This window comes from Tupaia chinensis, unplaced genomic scaffold, assembly GCF_000334495.1.
Source record: "Tupaia chinensis unplaced genomic scaffold, TupChi_1.0 Scaffold144255_1, whole genome shotgun sequence".
Lineage (NCBI taxonomy): Eukaryota > Metazoa > Chordata > Mammalia > Scandentia > Tupaiidae > Tupaia > Tupaia belangeri.
Genome location: NW_006204113.1, coordinates 2,377,323 through 2,403,745, shown reverse-complemented (window position 1 = coordinate 2,403,745; position 26,423 = coordinate 2,377,323). Strand labels below are relative to the sequence as shown.

At 44.3% G+C, this 26,423-nt stretch overlaps 1 protein-coding gene across 1 annotated transcript in view; it reads right to left on the bottom strand.

Annotated features, from left to right (window-relative positions):
* CNNM2 (cyclin and CBS domain divalent metal cation transport mediator 2) overlaps window positions 1-26,423 on the bottom strand; it is a 180,779-nt gene that overhangs the window by 151,218 nt on the left and 3,138 nt on the right. The window contains exon 2 of the mRNA XM_006166435.2: window positions 25,196-26,420. Within this exon, the coding sequence (XP_006166497.1) occupies window positions 25,196-26,420 (1,225 nt within the window). The remainder of the gene's footprint in view (window positions 1-25,195; window positions 26,421-26,423) is intronic.

Below are 26,423 nucleotides of genomic sequence, written 5' to 3'. Positions count from 1 at the left end.
TCAGTTTCCCCCTCCCTCTGTCTCTCCTAGGTCAAATTTCTAAAAATAATAATAAAGTTAAATAAAATCATTTTTAAGAAAAATGACTTTACAAATATAACTGTAAATAACATCTAACGTATTGATATATACTCTAGGTTTGCTTAATCATTCGTCAATGCTGGACTTTCAGACAGTTTGTAATTCTTTATATTTACTTATTTATTTAGGTTTTGGCTATAGGGCACATGCGCTCACCGGAGAGAGACAGAGGAAAGACGGCAAGAGAAGAAGTGAGAAATCACACCATGATCCCTTCTCAATTATCTCGGGATTTGGAGCAGATACACATACGTGATTTTCAAGCCGTCAGATCCAAGACTTGAACCACAGTCAACCATGTGGGAGTCCAGCATCTTAACTACTATGTCACCTGCTGATCCCAATTTTTGCTATTTAAAAGAAAAGTTTAGTTCCTCAAAAATTCATTCCATTTCTGGGTATATGCACAAAGAACTGAAAGCCAAGATTTGAACAAATATTTGTACAACCATGTTCACCACAGCCGAAAGGTGGGGAAACAACCCATTTGTTCATCATCAGATGAACGGATAAACGAAGTATGATACACGCACAACAGAACATCTTTCGGCCTTAAAAAGGAACACGGTTTTGGGACCAGCAGTTAGCGTAATGGCTGTGTCGCTGGACTCCCACGTAGTCAACTGCAGTTCGCGTCCCAGACCCAGTGGCTTAAAACTCACGCCGGGCGCGTGTGCGTGTGTGCCCAAGATCCCGAGAGGAGAATGGAGGAGAAGGGATTGCAGTGTGGCCATCCCCCTGGGGGGTGATTTCTCACTTTCTGTTTCTCTGTCTCTGTCTGGCGAATGCACGCACCCTATAGCGAAAACATCTCCAAAAAAAAAAAAAAAAAGGAACACGGTTTTGACACAAGCTACAACATGGATGAACCCTGAGGACATTATGCTAAGTGAAATTAGTCACAGAGGACAGACACTGTCACTTACACGAAGAATCTAGAGTCGTCAAAATCAGAATGGTGGGTGCCAGGGGCTGGGGGTGAGTGGGGAGTTAATTATCTAATAGAGTTTCAGTTTTACAAGATGAAAAGAGTTCTGGAACCACTGTACAATAATGCAAATGTACTTAGCACTACTGGCCTGTACACTTTAAAAATGGTTAAAATGGAGGGGCCGGCAGGTGGTGCAATGGTTGGGGTCCTGGACTCGCACATGGCAGACCACAGTTCAAGTCCCAGACCTGGCGGCCTGCATTCTCACTATCTCTTTTTCTCCCTCTCTGCCTCTCTCTGGTCAAATTAATAATAATAATAATAACAACAAAGAAAATAAAAATGAATAATTCTTTAAAACTGGTTAAAACGGCAAATTTAATTGCACATGTATTTTATCACGATTTTAAAATGAAAAAATAAATATTTTAAAATGTAAAAAGTAGGTGAGCATGTCTGGGTTCTAAGTTTTACATGTACTTCTGATCAGTTGCTGAGATTAGATATCTGGAAGCGGGACTTCTAGGTGAAAAGATACACAAAAAGAGTCAGGTTCTTGGGGCTGGCAGGGGGCATGGCAGCTACGGCTCTGGACTTCCACGTGACCAACTGCAGTCCAAGTCCTGGACCTGGCATCTTGCTTTCTCATTTTCGCTTTCTCTCACTTTCCCCCACTCTCTCATCAAACTTTTAAAATAATAATAATAAATAAAATAAAATAAAAATAATTCTTTAAAAAAAAAAAAGTGTCAGGTTCTTAAACATACAGCCAGAGTACTTTCTAAGAAGATGACACAATTAATGCTGCCATCAGTAGTTCAAGAGTCCGTGTCTACGGCCGGCAGGTGGTAAGATGGTTAAGAGGACTGAACTCCCACGTGGCCAACCGTGTTCAAGTCCTGGACCTGGCGGCTGGCTTTCTCACTTTCTCTCTCACTCTCTCATTCTGTCCCTCTCTGGTCAAATTAAGATAAAGAAAGAAGAGTTAAATAATTCTTTAAAAAAAATGTGTACATGTGTCTCACCACCCCTTCACTAATACTCACCTGAGTCCTTTAACAGTGTCTGCCATCACCATTCACCCCAGTGCCAGGCTGTCACGGGCCCCAGGAACACAGCAGTGAACCAGACAGTCTGCCCTTGTGCGCTCTGATGGAAGAAGCAGACCCTCCCACCCAACCCACACCTCCCCCAAAAAAAGAAAAAAAAAAGGTAAACATAAGGCAGCATAATACCAATGGAAGGCTAAGGAGGAACAAAAGAAGGGAAGGCATGAGCCAGCCCTGCAGCTCAGTGGTTAAGGACGACGCACTGGGAGCCGGACTCCACGTGGCTAACTGTGGTTTGAATCCTGGCTACCGCAGTTTGGGAAATATGCCAGGTGCATGTGTCTGCATCCCTGAGATCTTGCTGGGAGAAACGGGGAAAAGGACTGCGGCATGACCCATGACCATGATTGCCCCCTTTTCTCTCCCTCTGATGCACATGCACTCTGTGACAAAAGAAAATTTAAATACTGTACAAAAAAAAAAGGAAGACAAACGCTGTTGGGGAGGGGCTGGATTTTAGACAAGAACGCATGGACAGCCTCGCTGTGTGGTGACAGCCGAGTACAGATCTGAAGGAGAGGAGGGAGACAAGGACACAGGAGACAGAGGCACCAGTCAGTCAGGCCCCAAGGCAGAGGCGTGCACTCAAAACACAACCAGAAGGCCAGTGGGGCTGAAGCAAAATGAATCGGGGAAGCACAGAAGATGCAGAGGAGGGACCCACACCTCACGGGGCCCTGACAATCGGACGTTATGTTTCTTTCTTTTATTTTTAAAGAATTATTTATTTAATTTTATTTATTCATTCATTTATTTTAATTTGAACAGAGAGAGAGAGAAAAAGAGAGAGGAAGTGAGAAAGCAAGCTACCAGGTCTGGGACTCAAACCACAGTCGGCCATGTGGGAGTATCCAGCACCTTAACCACCACGCCACCTGCTGGTCCCCAACATTACCGTTTTTTTCTATACTGGCTGTTTTGACAGATCAGAAAACAGGATCACATTCTTTTAATTACAGATGATTTTTGATACATTGTTTAGATGAAAGTTATGTTTAAGGACGATCAACCTGGCAGCAGTATGATAAAATAGACAAATAAAGGAAGCCACATGCGAAGTTTTATAATAAAGATAGATCGGCTCATTTAAGATGGATACATTTATGGAGCACCTAAAACACAGGACGTTCCAATAAGAGAGACTCAGGGCTGGGCCGGCAGCACTGGGAATGAAGAGCAAATAGAAAGTATAAGTGGAATTTTCAAGTTGCATCTATTAATATAGTAACAAGACACAGGGGAGCATAAATTCATATGTACTACAAACTACTGACGAACAGGAATATATTTCATTCATCTCTGCATCCTCCATAGATCCTAGTTATGATGCCCAATAATAATTATGATCAATGATGAGTCACGAGAAAGAGACAGGGCAGGGGGGGATGAGAAAGCTCCCATGGGACATGGTCACATTGCAATTCCTTCTCCTCCATCTCCCTCCCTCTGGGATGTCGGACACATACACACACACACACACACACACACACACACACACACACGTCTGGCATGTTTCTCAAGCTGCTGGGTCTGGGACTCAAACCACCGTCTTGGCCATGTGGGATTCAGCTGCCTTAACCACCACACTACAGGCTGGTCCTAAAGGAAATTTTCTTTGTTTTTGTAGAGGTTTTCACCCTAGGGCACATGTACTCATTGGAGAGAAAGAGAGAGAGTGAGCGGGAAAGAGAAATTACACCCGGGCGGGAAGGTCATACCGCAATCCCTTTTCCTCCATTCTCCTCGCAGGATTTTGGGCATGCACACACACGCACCCAGTGTGAGTTTCCAGCCACTGGGTCCGGGTCTGGAGCCGTGGTCACCCATGTGGGAATCCAGCAACATAAGCACTACACCATCTGCTGGTCCCAGGAAGTTTTCTTAAGATGGAACGAAGGCCAGCTGCAGTGGCTCAGCAGTGATGCCATGCTCTGTAATGCTGAAACTTTTTGGGAGGGTCCTGGGTTCATGTATGAGCTCTTGTACACGTAGGTGTGTGTGCATGTGCCCATGACCCTAGCTGGCCAAGGCGAGGGGTAGATCATGGCATGACACCTTCTGAGGGGTGCCCCTCTCTTGCTCTATTTCCATCTCTCTCTTTATGAAAAAAATAATTAAAAAAAAAAATGAGCAAAGAGTATTGAAAGGAGAATTAAGGATAGAACTGAGGAATGTTCCAATAGAAATGAGAGGAGGGCCAGTAGGAGGCCTGCTGGTTAAGGTGGCCGGATCCCACATGGCCAGCTGCCTGCTTTGAGTCCCAGTTCATGTGGTGGCTTGAAAAATACCTGTGCATGTGTGCCCAGAATCCCCAGAGGAGGGAGAGGTGGAGAAGGGCCCCACAGGAGGTGCTTCCTCATTTCCCACCCACCTGTGTCTCTCTCCAGCAAGCACATGTGCCCTCTGGTAAAATTTTTATGAGAGAGAATGAGAGAAAGGAAAAACAGGCAAGTAACGACCTCCTAAGAAACAGAACCCTGCCAGAAATGCTACCACAGCTTCTCTAAAGTGCCATAGGCCAAGTGAGCCTTGAGGAAATAGAAATAGTTAAGACACTCAACCCAGCTGGGATCCTAAACCAACCCGGAAGACTGAAAGAACAAAGAACCATTCTCTCTATACCAGACAGGAAAAAGGCAGCAGATCTTCACATCTGCTACTAATCCCTGGTTTGGTAAGGAGCCTTAAAAGGTTACAGAGGGGACCAGCAGATGGCATAATGGTTACATCACTGGACTCCCACGTAGTTGACCACAGTTCAAGTCCTGGACCCAACACTTAAAACTCACACTGGGCACACGTGGTGTGTGCCCAAAATCCCAAGAAGAAAATGGAGGAGAAGGGACTGTGGCATGGCCATCTCCCCTGGAGGTGATTTCTCACTTTCTGTCTCTCTGTCTGGCAAGCACACATGCCCTATAGCAAAAATCTCTCTTTAAGAAAAAAAAAAAAAAAAAAAGAGATCACAGAGAAAGTACTATCTGTAGTAACAACCACCGATTTGTTGACTATTTAGCTAATGTGAGGTAAACCAGCTTAAATCAATTAGGGTTCTCTTTTCTGCTTGTTTTGGTCTCTGATTTCCATCAGAGGCTCCCCTCAAACATGCAGAGATGTGTGGCTATCCATTCATAGTGAGGCACTAAAACACTGGCTAGAAGCTCTGTGGCTACTGATGACCTCGCTTCACTAGAACAGCCAGGCCAACTTTCATTACTGGGCCATCAGAAAAGTCATGATGTATTTTTCTGGACCAGCAGTTAGCATAATGGCTATGTTGCTGGACTCCCATGTAGTCGACCGCGATTCGAGTCCCGGACCCAGTGGCTTAAACTCACGCCGGGCATGTGTGCATGAAGTTAAGAGGAGAATGGGGGAGAAAGGGATTGCAGTGTGGCCATCCCCCCTGGGGGGTGATTTCTCACTTTCTGTCTCTCTGCCTCTCTCTGTCTTTCTGGCGAGCACACGCGCCCTATAGCAAAAACCTCTCAAAAAAAAAAAAAAAAAAAGAAAAGTCATGACATTGTTTTTCTATGCAAAAATGTGTCATGACTTTTCCAATAACCCAATACATATTGATATTCCTTAATATTTTAAATATCAAGGAACTCTGAAATAATAAATATACTTGTCTATCTAATATGCATAGAACTATGTAGGAGCCATGCTGTTTGTAAGTAAATCACACATCAATTTCTCTCTCTCTCTCTCTTTAGAGAGATTTTTGCTACAGGGAGTGTGAGGGATACAGAGACAGACAGAAAGCAAGAAATCACCCCCCAGAAGGGATGGCCATGCTGCAATCCCTTCTCCTCTATTTGACTCTCGGGATCTTAGGCACGCATGCACATGTGAGTTTTAAGCTGCTGGGTCCAAGACTTGAACCGCAGTTGACTACGTGGAAATCCAACGGCATAACCATTACATCATCTGCTGATCTCAATTTCTCTACTTAATATACTATTTTCTTGGGAAGTTAGTGGAATAGAGGCAAAATCTGTTGTCATTATTTTATGTTATTTTAACAGAATTTAGTGTAAATACCTGACAGTGAACTTATCTACAATTAGTAAATATAAAGATTTTTTTTATGAACTCAAGAAAAGAAAGAAAAAAATCAACCTTTTTTAAATTTGGGAATATGTACAATCTTATAAAAGTATAAACAAACCAAATAAATATCTGATCTTTACCAAAGTTAGGAGTTCTTTTTTAACAAAATGTATACAATAGTCTAGAAACGACTACCTGAGTTTCAAGCATGGATAGTTCCAGAATACTTCTTTTATTAATTTGTCTCTTTTTTATATTTCTCACTAGATTTATCGGATGATTTCTACAGACAAAAGGAATTACTGCTTTCCAAAATCTCAGTGTCCCCAAATGAGAGGCCTCGTGAGATTTACAGCTTTATGCTAAAAGCACAAATCTAGTTGGAATTCGACTATTTCACCACCCTTTTAATCAGAATTATCATGTAAGTATCAAAAAGTTGCATTTGCCAGCCCCAGCGGGGCAGCAGTATCCCAACCCTCCGTGATGATAAAGCCACATGGGAAGGTCTCAGGGTTGCGGCCGAGGTTCTCCCTATACACTCCAGCCACCAGCCAGGGTGTCTGTGACCCACTCCAGCATGAAGACCCTGTTGGGGGTATCTCTCTCAGTTTCTGTATCTGTTTCTCGTTCTCAAGAAAGCAGTATGCTGGATTTTAATTGAATACATAAATTAGTAATTACAAAATGTATGCTTCATAACATTTTAATGAGCTTAGTTTCCCCTCAAATATTACAAAGTACATGCTCTTTAAAAAAATAAAAACAGGGACCAGCAGATGGTGTAGTGGCTACGTCACTGAACTCCCATGTAGTCGACCACGGTTCAAGTCCTGGACCCGATAGCTTAAACTCACACCAGACGGGTGTGCGTGCGTGCCCAAGATCCCAAGAGGAGAATGGAGGAGAAGGGATTGTGGCATGGCCATCCCCCCTGGGGGATGATTTCTCACTTTCTATCTGTCTGTCCCTTTCTGGCCAGCGCCCATGCCCTATAGCAAAAAACTCTCAAAAATATAAATAAATAATAAATAAAAACAAAACTTGGAACAACACAGAAAAACATACTTCCTCCTCCAAAACCCACCCATCAGGAGACAGTCATGGTTAGCTCACATTTTGGTAAATGTTATTGCATAGAAATGCATAAATACATAAATACCCAGATACAAATTTAAAAGACCAAAGCTAAGCAGATGATCTACACAATATGATTATAACAGTATTTCAACTAATTGACTCCCACAGAATCTCACCTCCCAACTCAACAAAATCCACTCCAACTCCCACCGCACCTGTATGTACGCGAGCGCGCGCGCACACACACACACACACACACACAGGGGAGATGGTACAGAGAGTTTCATTTTTATCTCTTCTGGTTACCTGGAACTCAAAAGCCTCAAGGATCACACCAACCCCGGCAGGATGAACTGCAGAGCGAAGGCAGGTTGCTGGTCTCTGCTCAGTAATCAACTACAGACGCAAAATGATTCCCGCCAAACCTTAAATCAAGGAGGCACACTCATGACTAAAGGAAACGAGTCTTGAACAAGACGAGAGCACAGTGTCTTAGTCTAGCTGTTTCGGGTTTTCATGTTACCTGTTAACGCCTGCTCAAACATTTCCGTCTCTTGCATGATCCCCAGGACTGTCCAAACCCCAAATGCCAAGCTGTGGACGCTCCAAGCTGAGTCAGCACATTGTTTTTATGATTGTAGATGGGCAGATGGAAAAACCGAAGCTTTGCACACTCCCATAAAGATCAGAAGATGCCCTCAGCCGTCTTTGCTAGCATGGGAAAACATTCTCCCTCTCAGATTACCAGTCCCCCACCCCCATGGCAAGAGAACAAAACAAAACCAAACCCAAAAATAAGAGCAGAGAAACTCCTGTTGTCTCTTCTGGTTACCTGGAACCCTCAAAGCTCAAAGATCACACTAATGATGTCAGTACAGAATGCAGGGTGCTGACAGGGTGCTAATCTCTACAAAGAACTGCAAAGAAAACCCTTGATAAAACGGTCTGGAGAAGAAAGGCACCACAAAACCACGGCGACATCAGCCAGACAGTCCTCCCTGTGCTCCTCTGCTCAAGTCCCTCCGCTGCCACGAAGCCACTGTCCGATAGAAGTGGATTAACTCTTAGACTCTCGAGCTCCAGCCAGTCATATTCTGTCATGACTGACATGTCTCAGGCAGCCTACTGCTTTTTTCCCTGTATCTAATCTGGAATAGAAAATTTCCTCTTTCCTATCAAATTCCCTAAAGAATAACTGTCAATTTCCTGTTCTGAATGCTTCACTCTCTACACGTGAAAGAGGCGAGGAAAAACACCTACATTTTTAAATAAAAAATAAAATTCACTACAATAAAATAAAACGAATAAATGTAAGGCAAACTCAACAAATGCACGTTATTAAAAAGCATTTTTCTATTTTAAGAACAATTTGTTACCTAATAACAAGTTGATCAAGGTTGCAGGCTACAAATCAATGTACAAAAATTGCTTATATTCCTACACACTAGCAATGTACAATCTGACAATGAAATGAATAAAACAGTCCTATTTCCAATAGCATCAAAAGATAAATAAATAAAATTGGAATAAATCTAACAAAAGGTTTGCAAATACACTGAAAATAACAAAACGCCGTTGAAGGAAATTAAAGACCAAATAAATTGGTCTTCTATCCACGAACAGGGACTTCACTATTGCTAACACGGCAATACTCCTCCAAATTACAGCATCAGTGTAGTACCTATCAGAATTCCAACTGCCTTTTCTGCAGAAATGAAAAACCTAGTTCATGAGAAGCTCACATAGAAATACAAGAAATCCTGACAGCCAAAATAATATTGAAAAAGATTAGAGTTGAAGGATTCACACTTCTCAACTTTGAAACTTATTACAAAGATATAAGAACAGTATGATACTGGCATAAAAATATAGATTAGTGGAACAAAATTTAGGGTTCAAAAATCAACTCCCACATTGAGAGCCACTGATTTTTGACAAGGATGTCAAAAGAATTCAATGGGAAAAGAATAGTCTTTTCAACAAACAATGCCAGGACAACTGGATATCCACACACAACAGACTACCGTTGGAAGCCTACCTCATATCACATACAAAAATTAGCTCAAAATAAAAACTAAACTGAAGGAGTTAAATCTAAGAGCTAAAACTATGAAACTCTAAACTCTGTGACTGTAGATTAGGCAATGGTCTCTTAGAAATAAAAGCAAAAGCACAGAAGCAAAAAAAAAAAAAAAAAAAAAAAAACGAGAGAGAGAGAGAGAGAGACAAACTGGACTTCATCAAAATTGAAACCTTCTCAGGCCAGTCAATGGCGTGGTGGTTGGGACGGCTGGACCCACACAGCCAACTGTGTGGTTCCAGTCCCAGACCTGGCAGCTTGAAGGACATACCAGGTACTGATGGGTCCATGCCCAGAATCCCAAGAGATGAGAGGAGGGCATTGAAGCATGACCATCCCCCAGAGGAAATGATTTCTCATGTTTCCCTGTTTCTCTCTGTCCCTCTCTGGTGAAGCACATACACCCTATGAAAAACTTAAAAAAAAAAAAAAAAAAAAGGGAAAACTCTGCTTCAAAGGTCACGATCAAGAAAGTGAGGGGCCAGCAGGTGGTGTAGGGGTTAGAGCACTGAACTCCCACATAGCCAACTGCAGTTTGAGTCCCGGACCTAGTGGCTTCTAACTCACACCGGGCACATGTGCGTGCATGCCAAAATCCCACTAGGAGAATGGAGAAGGGATTGTGGCATTGCCATCACTTCTCGCTTTCTGTCTTTCTGTCGCTCTCCGGCAAACATACGTACTCTATAGTAAAAATCTATTTAAAAAAAGGCAAAGGAATAGATATTTCACTAAAGAAGAAACAGAAATGGCCAATAAGCACATGCAAGACACCTAATATCATTGGCCATTAGAGAAATACCAACCACCACCAATGATCTATCACTTCACACTCAGTAAGATAGCTCTCATTTAAAAGGGGGGTAAGGGCAAACACAACCGTTGGTGAGGATAGGAAGAAACTAAAACACTTACATTGTTGGTCAGGATGTAAAATGGTACAGCCACTGTGGAAAAGAGTTTGGCCGTTTCTCAAAAAGTTGACAATTGATGGGCCAGCAGATGGCGCGTAGTGTTTATGTCACGGAACTTTCACGTGGCCGACTGTGGTTTGAGGCCTAGACCCAGTGGCTTGAACCTCATGCCGGGCACAGGTGTGTGTATGCAAGATCTCAGGAGGAGAGCAGAGGAGAAGGGACTGTGGCATGGTCATCCCCCCGGAGAGCGATTTCTCACTTTCCCTCTCACTGTCTCTGTCTCTTTCTCTCTCCAGCGAGTGCACATGCCCTAAGGCAAAAAACCTCTTAAAAAAAAAAGTTAACAATTGAGTTATCATATAAACCCAGCAATTCTACTCCTACATGCATACCCAAGAAATGCGAAAACATACATCAACACAAAAACTTGTATGTCAATGTTTATAATGACAGTATTATTCATAATAACCAAAAAGTCAAAACAAAGCAAATGAATGGAAAGCCACTAATGAATGGAAAAATAAAATCTCATATAGCCATATAATGGAGTATTATTCAGCCATTAAAAGGAATTAAGTACTGATTCATGTTACAACCTGGATAAACCTTGAAAACATACCAAATGGAAAAAGTCAGTCAAAAAAGGCCACATATCTTTCATATGAAACACCAAGAATAGGCTAGCACATAGACTGAGATTAGACTCATGGTTGCCAGGGACTATGGGAAGCAGAGGATGGGGGGAGTGACCGTTAATAGAGATAGTGAGGTTTTTGTAGGGATTGTAAAGACATTCTGAAAGCAGACAGGAGTAATAGCAGTAAAATCTTGTGAATATACTAAAAACCACTGAACTGCACAATGCAAAGGTATAAATTTTATGGAATGCCAATTTTATGTCCATTTTTACATTTTTTAAAAAGAACCATTTGTTTCAGCACTAAATGGTTCCTAAGGAGAAGCGGGATGAGTTCCTTCATATGAACAAAGGTTAGTTTTCCCAAGATCAGGACTCATAATGTTTTTAACAGATTTGAATTTCTTCCAGGTGTATCACTGTACAAAGTTAACAAGGAGATTTCTGCAAACACTTGCTACAATTCACCCCCACCCCCGCCACATCAACTCTTCTGTCTTTCCATATTCCCTTCGAGTCGTACACATGTATGTATGTCTTGACATGTCTCTAATCCATGCAAGTAATCAATATAAATCTTCCCATATTGCTATCTGATCTTCAAAATTCCCATTAAATGGTTGCAATTAGTTGATATCTATCATTTCCTTAAGCCTTTCCTCTCTGCGCCCCATCTTTTTTTTTTTGAGAGGTTTTTGCTATAGGGCGCATGCGCTCACCAGACAGACAGAGAGAGACAGAGAGACAGAAAGCGAGAAATCACCCCCCATGGGGGATGGTCACGCCGCAATCCCTTCTCCTCCATTCTCCTCTCGGGATCTTGGGCACGCACGCACACGCGCCTGGCGTGAGTTTTAAGCCACCAGATCTGGGACGCGAACTGCGGTCAACTACGTGGGAGTCCAGCAACATAGCCATTACGCTAACTGCTGGTTCCCTCTGCGCCCCATCTTGACATGTCAGATATTTGTTTCCCATTTCTAACTTTCACAATGTCACAATATACATGCAATATGAAAAGCCAATATAGCTCATTTCTCCTTTGAATCACTGAACTAAGATTTCCAAGAAAAAATAATTACTAAACCAAAGGGGAGCACATTTTTATGACTCTTGATTGTCTCCCAAAAGGGTCAGAAATTTACACTGCAATAAGAAATACAAACTGTCTATATCACACACTCTCTTTTCTTTACACTTTGGATGCAATCAGTTTGAAAAGATTTTTATCACAGTACTGTGAGGTCTTCCTTTGGTCTTAAAACTTTATTCAAGGTCTTCCAAAATCCACGAGCAGTTGCTCGATTTCTTTTAAACTTTGTTGTCTTTTCAGTCACCTACGTTTAAAGAAAATGAAGAATTATTTTTAATTTCGTATTCTTACACTAAGGAAGGCAGAACAAATAATAAATTGTCCTGTTTCCCTTAAGAACACATAGGCACGCAGTCATCTTGTCGAGTAAAAGCAACTGCGGAAAAGTAACAGAGCCTAGAATTCAGTCACGATAGAAAGGAAAGGAAAAAACCTACAATAATTAGCTACTTTTCAGATCTCAATATGAGTGGGCCCATGCCTAGTAATTAAGGAAGCCAGATCCCACATGTCCAACCACAGGGTTCAAGCCTCAGACCCGGTGACTGAAAAAACACAGCCAGGGGGCCAGCAGGAGGCATGATGGTCAGGGTGCTGGACTCCCACATGGCTGACCACAGTGTGAGGCCCAGGCCTGGCAGCTTGCTTTCTCATTTTCCCTTTCTTTCTCTGGTCAACTTTAAAAATAATAATAATAATAATAATAAATAAAATTAAATAAATAAATAATTGCTTAAACAAACCCCATTGGGGGTGGTAGGGGGAACTTTCTTCCTCTTTCTCTGGCGACTGCACATGCCCTTTGACAAATTGAAAAAAATTTTAAAAATAAAAAAACCTCAAAATCCATAACAACTGTAAGCACACAGGACTCAAGACACCTCTCTTAAATATCAATCTCTAGTCTAGAGAAAGACCAAGAATAACTGCTATGGTTTGAATGTGTTCCCTCCAAAATTCAATCGAAACTTTATCCCCACCGCAGTTGGATTAGGAGGGGGAGCCTTTGGGAAGTGACGACGTCAGGTCTCTGCCTCCCTGAACAGACCAGTGCCTTACAACAGGGCTGCAGAGAACCACCGCAAGCCCTTGCTCCTTCAGGTCTTCTGCCACCCAAGGACGCAGCGAAAGGCCCTGTCCCGGACATTCCTGCCTCCAGAACTGGGAGAAATGAATTAATTCTCAGTTACCCGGCCTCTCATATTCTGCGATAGTGCCACAAGTAGACTGTGGCCACAGACAAGAGCCTAGAGAGTCATCATAATAAAAATAACGGTTACCTAAGCACTGGGCGCCAGGTACCCTTGGGTCGCTGGAAAAGTCCCATCTTTTCATGTTGTTCTATGCAGAAATATATCATGACTTTTTCGACGACCCGGTATTAAAGCATTTTTACATTCACCACCACATTAATTCTTATAAGAACCATATCAGTTAGAAAATATCTCCGTTTTACTATGAAAAAAACAAAAACCTGAGTCTTAAGGAAGATTAGTTACTCGTGCAAAGCAGGGCCAGTAAGAGTACACTGTTCTTAACCTTTGCATCTGCAGGCAGTCTCCTCTCCACGGCATGGGAATTCAAAACAAAGAAACATTCTCACCTAGGTCTGACAGAAAGGGGGTTAAACATAAGACAGAAAAATACCTCGTCATCACTGGGACCATGGTTCAAGTCCTGGATCCAGAAGTTTAAAACTCACACCAGGCGTGTGTGTATGGATGCCTAAAATCCCGAAAAGAGAGTGGAAGAGAAGGGATTGCAGTATGGCCAAACCCCCCCGGGGGGGGGGGGGGGTTTCCATCGGGATCCAGAAGTTTAAAACTCACACCAGGCGTGTGTGTATGGATGCCTAAAATCCCGAAAAGAGAGTGGAAGAGAAGGGATTGCAGTATGGCCAGCCCCCCGGGGGGGGGGGTGATTTCTCACTGTCTCTCCTGCAAGCGCAATGCTGAAAGAAACAATACTTAGTGTCTCTCTCCTTTCAGTGTGGTAGGAATTGGAATTTCTTGTTCATGTGTTCTGAGAAAAAAATGAAAAGACAATACTAAAATAGATTGTATATAATCCCAGTGATCCCTCCCCATGTATTTAAGTGTAATACGTATTCTTTATATGCTAAGCCAGTCTTACTGACATTGAAATTGAAGTCTTACCGAAATTTCTTATTGAACTTTACTAGCCAAACACACACACACACACACACACACACACACACACAATGTACTTCGAAAGTTCATGGAAGGCCAGTCCCATAGTATAGCAGTTAACCTCTGTGCGTAGGGAGCTGGAGCCCACATGGCCAACTGCAGTCCAAATCCTGGCCCCAGCAGCTTGAAAAACAAGCCAGGCGCATGTGTGCGCATGCCTGAAATCCTACGGATGGAGGAAAAGGGATGACGGTGTGATCACACGCCATTGGGAGTTGTTTGCCTTCTCTTTCTCTCTCTCTCTCTCTCCCTTGCACACACATACATATGCCCTCTGGCAGTTTTTTAAAGAAAAATTTGCAGAAAAATAGAAAAAGTACAATTTTATATTAGTGCAAAAAAAATTGAAATCCATGGACAATTAGCTCATAATATGCTCTTTCCACACCCTTTCTGAAGATCCCTCATATTTATATATTTAGAGAAAAGGGCCCCTTTGAACAAATGTCACTTTATATATAAAGTAGACATCTACTTAGAGTCCAGAGGTCTGTTCTTAAAGGTTAGGTAGGTTCGAAATCAAACGAAACCATAAAATATGCTATTGGCTCAGTCTGTTTTTTGTTTGTTCCTGGTTAACAATGTTCTTAATTGTGTTTAGATTTTGCTAATAATTAAAACCAACCAGTTCCTCACAAAAGGTTGGAATGTTCCAGAATTTCAATAATATTAAGGCCCTTTGCGGGAAGGGGAAAGGTGATGTGTAATCCCCCTAGAAACCAAGAGAAAAAGGGGAACGAGGTCCTCTCCGGTTTGCTGTGGATCATACTGAGTCGGAGCTGGCAGTCAGCTTTGGCCTCTCCTGACCTAAAGGTCTATCCTCAGGCTTCGGTGATCCTATTAACACAATAACCTCCAAAAATCAGGCATGATTCTCCGTAAGAAATCAGCTTATACTATAAAAAAACTGAGAGGAAAAGGGCTCCTAGATTTAATGAATGGACACAGGCTTCAAATGCTTTGACGAACATTTCAATGGAAACTTCACAGACCCGTATTGTGAACAGAAAAGAAAGAGCCAAGTCATTTCACCCTCACAGTCCCATATCCAATGTTCATCACTCTCATGGAAGAAATAACAATACATATCATTAAGGGATATCCCAAACAAGCTAGATGGAAAGAAAGAACTCACATCGAACTACCCGAGGCTTCCTGCAACCCGGTTATCAATACTCAGTCCCTAAAATACCCTCCTAGTCTGACCATAGCAGAGTAAAAAACTCAAGTAAATTAAGCTAAAAGAAAATGAGCTCACACACTCAGACCTACTTCCTATGTAACAAAATGCCTGTCAAAGATGGCTTGAGGAAGCCAGTCTGTGGCCTGGTGGTTAAGGCAGCTGGATCCTACATAGCCATCTGCACCCCTGAAGGCCTGGACCCAAAGCCCTGAAAAATACACTGGACACATGTACGCGTGTGCCCAGAATCCCAAGACAAGGGAAACGTGGAGGAGAAGGGACAGCAGCGTGACCATGCTCCATGGAAGTTGCTGCCTCACCTTCTGTTTCTCTCCAGCAAGCACAAGTGCCTTCTGGCAAATAAAAGAAAAAGGTGCGGGGGGAGGGGGGGGAGCAGTAGGTGGTGTAGTGGTTAAGGCTTTAGACTCCCATGTGGTCAATTGTGGTTCAAGTCCCAGAACCAGTGGCTTGAAACTCAGGCAGGGTGCATGTGTGTGCATCCAAAATCCCAAGAGGAGATGGAGGAGAAGGAATTGCAGCATGACCATGCCCCCTGGGGGGGAAGGGGGATTGTGTCTCTGTCTCTGGCGAGCACACATGCCCTACAGCAGAAAATCTCTCAAAAAAAAAAAAAAAACTTGATCTAATGAGCAGATAACATAGCAGTTATGGACTCCCACATGGCTGACTGTGGTTGGAGTCCAGAACCCAGTGGCTTGAAAAATCACATGGGCTGTGTGTGTGCGCACGCAGGCCCAATATCCCGGGAAGAGAATGGAGAAGGGATTATGGCATGGCCATTCCCCAGAGGGGAGAGGGGTGATTTCTTGCTTTCCCTCTCACTGTCTCTCTCTCTCTCTCTGGAGAGTGCACATGCCCTAAGGCAAAAGCCTCTCACAACAAAAAGATGGCATAATGGTTATGTCGCTGGACTTCCACGTAGTCGACCACAGTTCAAATCTAGACCCCAGTGGCTTGAAACTCATGCCAGGCACTATACTGCCCTATGGCCATCCCCTCGGGGAGTAATTTCTCATTCTCTCTCTCTGTTCCTCTCTGTCTCTCCAGTGAGCGCATGCGCCCTATAGCAAAACTCTCTTTAAAAAAAAATAATAAAAAACTCTCAAAAAAATAAATAATTAAACTGCTTGAATCCGGGATATCTAAAATACTGACAACAAAATCACAAGACGGGGGCTGGAGAGTCGTACCATGGTAACGCACGCTGCCAGACCGATCACGTAAGACAGTTCAGGTTCGTGTCCAGAGACCTCTGAACACACAGAGCAAGCACGGGCCCACGACGGTCCGGGCTGGCTGATGCTGTGGGCAGATCACGGCGTGAAGACTCTGTGGAGGGTACCTGTTTCTCTGTGTCTGTCTCTCTTGCTCATGGAAGAGGGAAATGAATAAACTAAAGAGCAAAGAAATCACACAATAAAAGCTAATGGCAAATCTGAATCAATGACGCAGCTCTCTTTAACCAAATAACGTGGCGCCACAGGCCAGTCCGCTGGAGTAGAACTCCAACCTAGAAGCCGGGATATGGCATCCAGGTGACACAGTGAGGAAGTCACTTACTCTCTCTCTCTTGCTCAAGGTTAACTTTCCCTAACCCAGAGGCTGACTGAACCGGTGTTTCCTAAACTCACTTAACTGTCAGGGCCACCTCGGAGGAACTGTTAACAACATGATCCCACGCCCGCCCCCAGAGGTCTCTGAGGCCTAAGACCTTACTCTTAATAAGTGACCTAAGTGAGGGACCAGCAGATGGCACAACGGTTGCGTTGCTGGACTCCCACATAGTCAACTGCAGTTTGAGACCTGGACCCAGGGACTTAAAACGCTTGCCAGGCGCGTGTGCACATGTGACAAAATCCCGAGAGGAGAAGAGTTGTGGAGTGGCCGTTCCCCCCAGGAAGTGATTTCTTGCTTTCTGACTCTGTCTCTGTCTCTGTCTTTACAGGGAGCACACACCTCTCTCTCTGTTCCTCTCTGTCTCTCCAGTGAGCGCATGCGCCCTATAGCAAAACTCTCTTTAAAAAAAAATAATAAAAAACTCTCAAAAAAATAAATAATTAAACTGCTTGAATCCGGGATATCTAAAATACTGACAACAAAATCACAAGACGGGGGCTGGAGAGTCGTACCATGGTAACGCACGCTGCCAGACCGATCACGTAAGACAGTTCAGGTTCGTGTCCAGAGACCTCTGAACACACAGAGCAAGCACGGGCCCACGACGGTCCGGGCTGGCTGATGCTGTGGGCAGATCACGGCGTGAAGACTCTGTGGAGGGTACCTGTTTCTCTGTGTCTGTCTCTCTTGCTCATGGAAGAGGGAAATGAATAAACTAAAGAGCAAAGAAATCACACAATAAAAGCTAATGGCAAATCTGAATCAATGACGCAGCTCTCTTTAACCAAATAACGTGGCGCCACAGGCCAGTCCGCTGGAGTAGAACTCCAACCTAGAAGCCGGGATATGGCATCCAGGTGACACAGTGAGGAAGTCACTTACTCTCTCTCTCTTGCTCAAGGTTAACTTTCCCTAACCCAGAGGCTGACTGAACCGGTGTTTCCTAAACTCACTTAACTGTCAGGGCCACCTCGGAGGAACTGTTAACAACATGATCCCACGCCCGCCCCCAGAGGTCTCTGAGGCCTAAGACCTTACTCTTAATAAGTGACCTAAGTGAGGGACCAGCAGATGGCACAACGGTTGCGTTGCTGGACTCCCACATAGTCAACTGCAGTTTGAGACCTGGACCCAGGGACTTAAAACGCTTGCCAGGCGCGTGTGCACATGTGACAAAATCCCGAGAGGAGAAGAGTTGTGGAGTGGCCGTTCCCCCCAGGAAGTGATTTCTTGCTTTCTGACTCTGTCTCTGTCTCTGTCTTTACAGGGAGCACACACACCCTATACCAAAAATCTCTCTCAAAAAACATTAAAATACGTGGCCTAAGTAAATCTTACCATCTGGTAAATGTGGTTAGACTAGATGATCCCCGGCTGCCGCCCTGCCACTCTGATTCTATACTATCTAGGCATCCCATAATGTTCTAAAAGTATGGAAATCTGGAACAGTGTAACATATGTTACAGCACAAAAATAAATGTACAAGATCATACAAATATATGCAACCCCTGAGCTACTATGCATAGCTTTTCAAACCAATAAAAATATGCTCCTAGAGGGAACCAGCAGTTAGCGTAATGGCTATGTCACTGGACTCCCACGTAGACGACCGCGGTTCGCGTCCCGGATCCGGTGGCTTAAAACTCACGCCAGGCACGTGTGCGTGCGTGCCCAAGATCCCGAGAGGAGAATGGAGGAGAAGGGATTGCAGCGTGACCATCCCCCCTGGGGGGTGATTTCTCGCTTTCTGTCTCTAATGTCTCTCTCTGTCTGGCGAGCGCACGCGCCCTATAGTGAAAATCTCTCCAAAAAAAAAAAAAAAATGCTCCTAGATTCTAAGCAATTAATTCGGTGAGAAAAAGAAAGTTTTTACTATTAAATACTCAGCATACTAATATGGAGAACCTTGTTGAGTTACAGACAGACTCGTACGCCTAATGTTTAATGACAGCTGCACATCGCATCCTTCTTCCCTTAAAGAACAGCATCATCTGGTGATCCCACCTGCTCCAAGTTAAAAAAAAAAAGCTAAGAAAGAGCCGGGCTGTCCCTAGCAGCTGGAACCTGCAAGCTCTGCAACAGTGGAACGCCACTGTTCCAAAGCTGAAGGAAAACAAAGGGAAGGAAACCAAGCTGATTACTCAGTCTTCAAGCACACCTTGGGGTAGACAGGGAGGTGCTGAAGGGCCCACAATCCTTTGTCAGGTTAACCCAGGGTCTCCAGCCTGCTTCGGCACACAAAGCAGCAACCTTTCCTCCGGCTCTTCCTTCCCTTACACTGCTTTGCTTTAGACGGTTTTCTTTTAAAGTTCTTATGATCCTTTGGTGGGATTTTACTGAGTGTATTCTCTTATTTAGATTTATAACTGGGACCAGCAGATGGCGTAATGGTTACGTGGCTAGACTCCCACGTTGTTGACCGTGGTTTGAGTCCCAGTCCCAGTGGCTTAAACTCACACCCGGGCATGTGTGTGTGTGTGTGTGTGTGACCAAAATCCCAGGAGACTGGATTGTGGTGTGGCCATCCCTCTGGGAGGAGGGTGACTTTTCACTTTCTCTCTCTCTCTCTCTCTCTCTCCCTCTCTCTCTCTCTCTATTGAGCACATACACCCTATAGCAAAAATTTCTCCTAAATTTTTTAAAAAGATTTGGGGACCACCAGGTAGCATGGTGGTTAAGGTGCTGGACACTCCCACATGACTGACCACGGTTCAAGTCCTGGACCTGGTAGCTTGCTTTCTCACTTTCCCTCTCTCTCTCTCTCTCTCTCTCTGGCTCTCTCTCTCTGGTCAAATTAAAAAATGAATGAATAAATAAAATTAAATTAAATTAATTTTTAAAAAGATTTATAACTAACTATAACACTAACAAAAGAAAAAGAGAAAGACTGACTACATGGAGCATACAGAGCTGTAAAGGGTGTTCATTAGCAAGCAATTATTACACAGGTAGATACAAAAAAATGTAAATAAAACCAAGATTAATACACAAAACTGAGTTTGACAAATTACTGTGTGACCCTTGCAACAGAAACAGATAAGAAACCAAAAGAGAAACATTCTTACATAATTTGGCTATTGAAAAAGCAGTTGAAGAGTTAAAGCAGCACTCTAGGACAGTTACACAGCAGCATTAAAACATTTCCGGTGTGGGGGCTGGCAAGTGGCATAGTGGTTGAGGTGCTGAACCCCCCAACATGGCCAACTGTGGTTCAAGTCCCAGGCATGGTGGTTTGCTTTCTCACTTTCGCTCGCTCGCTCTTTCTCTGGTAAAATTTTAAAAATAAATAAGATAAATAATAACAAAGTAAAATAAATAAAATATCTTTAAAAAATATTCTCAGTGCAAATCTTGATGTTAATGTGCAACACTATAAACAGAATTCTTTGCATACAGGCCCATATAGGCCAAAAATCTGGTTTGTCTTAAAGACAAAAGCAGGGACACCATCATGCACATCACCGGACTGGATTTAAAGCCACAGAAATAAGTTTAAATACATTTCTGTGTCTATCACTTAATAGGCTCTAAGACAATGCTGCCTTTTTAAAAAACTTTTTTTTTTTTTTTTTGGCCAGAGGGAGAGAGAGGCAGAGAGAGAAAGGGAAGTGAGAAAGCAAGCTGCCAGGTCTGGGACTTGAACTGCATTTGGCTATATGAGAGTCCAGCGCCATAAACAGCATGCCACCTGCTGGCCCCTAAGGCACTGTTTTGACTAAAGACCAAACTGCGCACCCATTAAAAAGGAAATGTCAATAAGGATCAAGGGGACCAATAAAATGGAGTTACATGAGCACGTCTGGTGTCACAAAGACCTAAGTTAACACCCGAAATCAACCAACTCCTGTGTGACCTTGAACGAATTATTTAACCTACACCTCCATTTCCTCATTGGTAAAATGGACAGAGCACTCAGTCATTAAGAGATGTAGACACGGATTCATGCACACCACTCGGCCCTGTACCCGGCACACAGTCAACAGCTAAGTACTTATCGTCATCACCCCCCCCGCCACCACCACCACCACCACCACGACCAAACCATACAATTAGCGAAATTACTGTCCTCCAACCTCAAGTAAAGCGAACAGGTTCCCGGGAGCCAGCCACAAAAAGCGGTAGTCATTAGAAAGAAGACATTCGCATACGCTTTCTCTACAGTTTCACTTTCCACATTATAGAGCCTCCTACTTGCCCCTCCTTAGTACAGAGTAGTTCAGGCTAACTGGACAGGTGTGTAAGAGAATGGCTTCAATACAGATGCTCTCAATTAGGAAGGGCCCTCTTCCATGAGATCCAGACGGATGATTTAATCAATTTGGGGCGTTATGGTTGCTGTTGTCGTGGGTGTGGGCTCTGTTTGTATCTTTTGGAACTGAAGAAATTAGGAGACAAAGAGAGGACCTCGTCACCCATTCCACACGCTGTTATCAGGAGAGAAAAGCCACAGAAGGTTGACTGTTGGCATCACTGAATTAGAAAATGAAGAGGCCCAGCCACCGTAACACAGCAGGAGCTCAACACCGCAATGCTGGAAGTCACATGGATGTCTGGGGCCGGGCTGCTGAGTGTCCAGTCAACCTGTGCACACCAGGCACATGTATGTGTGCCCATGATCCTGGCTGCCCAAAAAGGCTTGTGGGGTGGGGGAAGATGGTGGCGTGGGACACTGGTAAGGGTGCTTGTGTTCAAAAGAAAGAAGGAAGGAAGGCGAGGAGAGGAAGAAAAGAAGAAAGGCAGGAAGGCATTTTATTTTTTTTATTTTTTTTTTTTTAGAGATTTTCGCTATAGGGCGCATGCACTCGCCAGACAGAGAGAGACATAGAGACAGAAAGCAAGAAATCACCCCCCATGGGGGATGGTCACGCCACAATCCCTTCTCCTCCATTCTCCTCTCGGGACCTTGGGCACGCACGCACACGCGCCTGGCGTGAGTTTTAAGCCACCAGATCTGGGACGCGAACTGCGGTCAACTACGTGGGAGTCCAGTGACACAGCCATTATGCTAACTGCTGGTTCCCGGCATTTTAAATTTTAAAAAATGTTTTTAACTTGAGCTAGCCGGTGGCGTGGTGGTTAAGGTGGCTGGGTCCCACGTGGCCAACTTCATGGTTCAAGTCCCAAACCTGGTGCCTTGACAAATATGCTGGGTGCGTTTGCACACATGCATCCAAAATCCCAAGAGGAGACTGGAGAGGAGGGATGGCAGCATGGCTAACTCCCCAGGGGGTGCTTTCTTACCGTCTCTCACTCTCTCTCTCTGGCAAGTACATGTGCCATATAGCAACTTTTAAAAAATAGATTTAACTCATACATTAAAAAAGAATAGACTGATAATAAGGTTAAAGTGACCAAATCAACCAAAACAGGTTCAAGAAAGGAAAGGTGAAAAATCAATTATTCCTGTAGTTTAACAAAAACCTACTCTATCTTTGTAAGATCATGACTTAAATTCCCCACCTGCCCCCATCTCTGCCTGGTCTTTCAAATATGTCAATGGCTCTATGGTACCTTTAACTTGTACTGCTTCTTAGTCAATTACATCGTTCTCGTTAAGGACAAAAATATAATCTTGTCTATTATTCTATTTTCTAGAACTCAGGGAGAAATATCAGTAATTCAGTGATTTAAAGAATACATTTCCAGGGAACCAGCAGTTAGCGTAATGGCTATGTCACTGGACTCCCACGTAGTCGACCGCGGTTCGTGTCCCGGACCCGGTGGCTTAAAACTCACACCGGGCGCGTGTGCGTGCGTGCCCAAGATCCCAAGAGGAGAATGGAGGAGAAGGGACTGCGGCGTGACCATCCCCCCTGGGGGGTGATTTCTCGCTTTCTGTCTCTATGTCTCTCTCTGTCTGTCTGGCGAGCGCACGCGCCCTACAGTGAAAATCTCTCAAAAAAAAAAAAGAAAAAAAAAAAGAATACATTTCCAAAGTGCTTTACGGGAGAGAAAAGTTCCTCGTGAAAATAAATGAATCATAGGAAAATTGATCAAGAACAACTGAAAACACATTTCAAAATAATGCAAATTTGGGAATGCTGAATAGAGGCAGGATTAATGAGCTGTGAGATGAATAATTAGAGGCTCAAAGAAAGAAGATACAGAGCTGAAGAAACGACTTCAGCAGAGAGGGCACACCAACCCACCAGTGAGAAAATGCCAAATAATTAAGAAATCATGCCATAAGAAATCTGTATCAATACTGGGGAATTTAGAGTTCGAATTTCAGAGGCATTTACAAGCATTTCAAGATCGCTTTCTGTGTTACAGATAATACTACAAAATAAAAGACACTGGTTAGATGCTCTAATTAACAATTTAGCAGTGAAAGAATAATGACAACTTCAAAAGAAGCTGTCACCTAGAGATGCTGGCCATCTTCTTTATACTGTGTAAGAATGCAGAAGACTCTCCCGCTTTTAAATGCTAATTACCAATCTCTAAAGCAGCAGTCTGCTTTCCTCCTCTATATGAAAATTACTGCAGGGTGATCCTAGAGTGACAGCATTCGGCCAGGAAAAGAGAATGAGGACAATCCTATCCTCCAGGAGGATGCGCGGACCGACCGTTGCCTCCAGTGAGCTGTCACCAGGTACACAATCAGGGATGGAAATTCTATCTGGACTTGTTTTGGGGCCCACCGAGTCAGGAAAGGTCACACACACATTTCAATGCGTGCACGTGCACCAGCATCGCAGCAGCTTCTTAAAACACAGCATCCCCTGGTTTTCCAACACCACCAGCTATTTACTGGAAACGTCCAGCATTTCAATAACAATAATATCAGCTGCTACTTTTTTAAAGAATTATTTTATTTAACTTTATTTTGATTTGATCGGAGAGGGGGAGAGAGAGAGGGAAAGTGAGAAAGCAAGCTGCCAGATCTAGGACTCAAACCACGGTCAACCATGTGGGAATCCAGAGCCCTTAACCACCAGACCACCTGCCAGCCCCAAGTAGGAGTCGTTATTTACCTGTTCTTTATACGGTGAAACAAAGAAAAAATACCATCATGCATAAATGGCAAGCTCTGGGAGCACATCGGACTCTACTGCTAGTCCCTGTTAAACACCCTGGGGGAGAGAGTGAGAGCTGACTTGGAGACATGCTTAACATTCAGATAATCAAGTTTAAAGAGAACATGTATAGGGGTTGGCAGGTGGCGTATTGGTTAAGGGCCCTGGACTCCCACATGACCAACTGTGGTTCAAGTCCTGGACCTGGCAGCGTGCTTTCTCACTCTCTGTCCCTCTTTCTGACCCTCTCTGGTCAAATTTAAATAAATAAATAAATAAAGTTTAAAAAAAAAAAAAGAATATGTATAAAACAAAAAACGCTAAGAAATAAATAAACCATAATTCATAAAGGGATTCATGCCATTTGTTAAAGGTTCAAGCTTTTGCCCAAAACCATACTTGATTTTTGAAACTGTATGTGCCAGTAGGTAAAAGCAAATAAATCAGATGTGTGAACGCATTCCCATAAAAAAGGTCCACTTAGCGCTCATCTTCCCCATTTTTATATTGATAACGAGCTTTAAGTTTAACAAAACAAAAACCTCTCTTCTAAGTCACATCCAAAATGCGTGAATTTTTTGGTGGCCCTTGGCTTATCCCACCCCCTACTCAAAGACAAACCTCAATCTTCCCCACAGGTAGCCAGAAAACCAGGAACAGAAGCTAAAGAAAATGCACTTCCAATCTTAGAAGCGTCGGTGTGGATGTTTCAGGAGGAGGAACAGGATTGCACTGAGTTTTAGAACAGCTATTTAGATGTTTTCCAAAGGTCTGCAATTACTACATGTCAACCAGATGGCAGGGGGACAGCGGGCCCCTACTTCCACCCATCCCCTCAGCACCAGGCCGTGAATGCTCCAGACCCCTCAAGACCAGTGACCCACCCCCAGCAAAAAAAGAAAAAAGTATCACTTCTTCTTTTCACAAAAAGTATGAGCCTGCTTTTGACGTGAAAAAAGCAAGTGATGCCAGACGCGTGCTTTACAGAACCTAGAAGCGCTTACTAGTTCAATCCGGCCCCAAATCCATGCCACCCTTTCAACGTTGCTATTAAGAGAAAGAAGGAGAAATTCCGGTCAACTCGCCTTGGGGGGTTGGTCAGAGGGTAAGGGGGAGGATGGAGACAGAAAAAGCAAGCCAATGAAAGATACCAAAATTTCCCACCTTTCTTAAATTCTTCCAGCATAGCGTCCAACTTGGTGTCATTGAAAACAAAGTGCAAGGGGTGGTTATAAAATTTGGTGATGGTTTTCAGGGGAGTACAGTCATCCGGGTCCACGAAGGCCAAGTCTTTGACAAAGAGCAGGTCCACGATGTTGGAGCGCTCCCCCTCGAACACCGGAATGCGAGTGTAGCCGCTCTCCATGATCTCCGACATGGTGTTGAAGTCCAGGATGGCCTCGCCGGTGATCATGAAGCAGTCCCGGAGGGGAGTCATCACATCCTCCACGGTCTTGGTGCGGAGCTCCAGCGCCCCTTGAATGATGTTCAGCTCCTCTTTAACGAGGTCGTTATAGGGGTCGGTGACCCGGAGCATCTCCAGCAGTTTTTCCCGGTTGTAGACGGTACCAATCTCCTGGCCCAGGACGCAGTCTAGCAGCTTGCTGACCGGGTAAGAAGCGGGGAAGGTCATCATCATGAAAAACTTGGTGAGGAAGATGGTGTTGGCACCTACAGCCAGGCCGTGCCGGGAGCAGATGGCCTGGGGCACGATCTCCCCGAAGATGACGATGCCGATGGTGGAGACCACCACCGCCACGAGGCCTGAGCCAGCGATGTCGTCGAGCAGGATGGTGAGCGTGGTGTTGACCAACACGTTGCCCAGCAGCAGCGAGCACAGCAGGTAGTTGCCCTGCCTGCGCACGGGCTCGATGCGCTTGGCGTAATTCTTCTCCTTCTCGGTGCCGCAGTTCTGCACGATGCGCAGCTCCATCGGGTCCAGGGCCATGAGCCCCAGGTTGAGGCCGCTGAACATGCCCGACAGGCACAGCAGCAGCGAAATGAAGATCACCTGCAGCCAAAAGGGCAGCAAGAACTTCTTCTCCTCGCCCACGATCATCTTGGTGTCCTCGCCATCGTGGTAAATCCAGGTGGTCTCGGCCCACGGGGGCGGCGGGAGTCCCGCCACCCCAGAGCCGCCCTTGGCCCCGACGGCGCCACCCGCGGACCCCGGGCCTCCTGCACCCAGGGCCGGAGTGGAAAGCGACGTGCACAGGTAATAGGACTTGCTCTTCTCCATCTTGCGCAGCGGTTTGATCTCGATCTCGATGATGCCGGATGTACGGCGGTTGAGAATGATGTGGGGCAAGATGATGATGTCTGAGGTGCGGATGCCGCAGCGCTGGGGGCCGCTGTCCGGCTCTGGCGGAGCGGGGCCCCCCAGCCCGCGCTC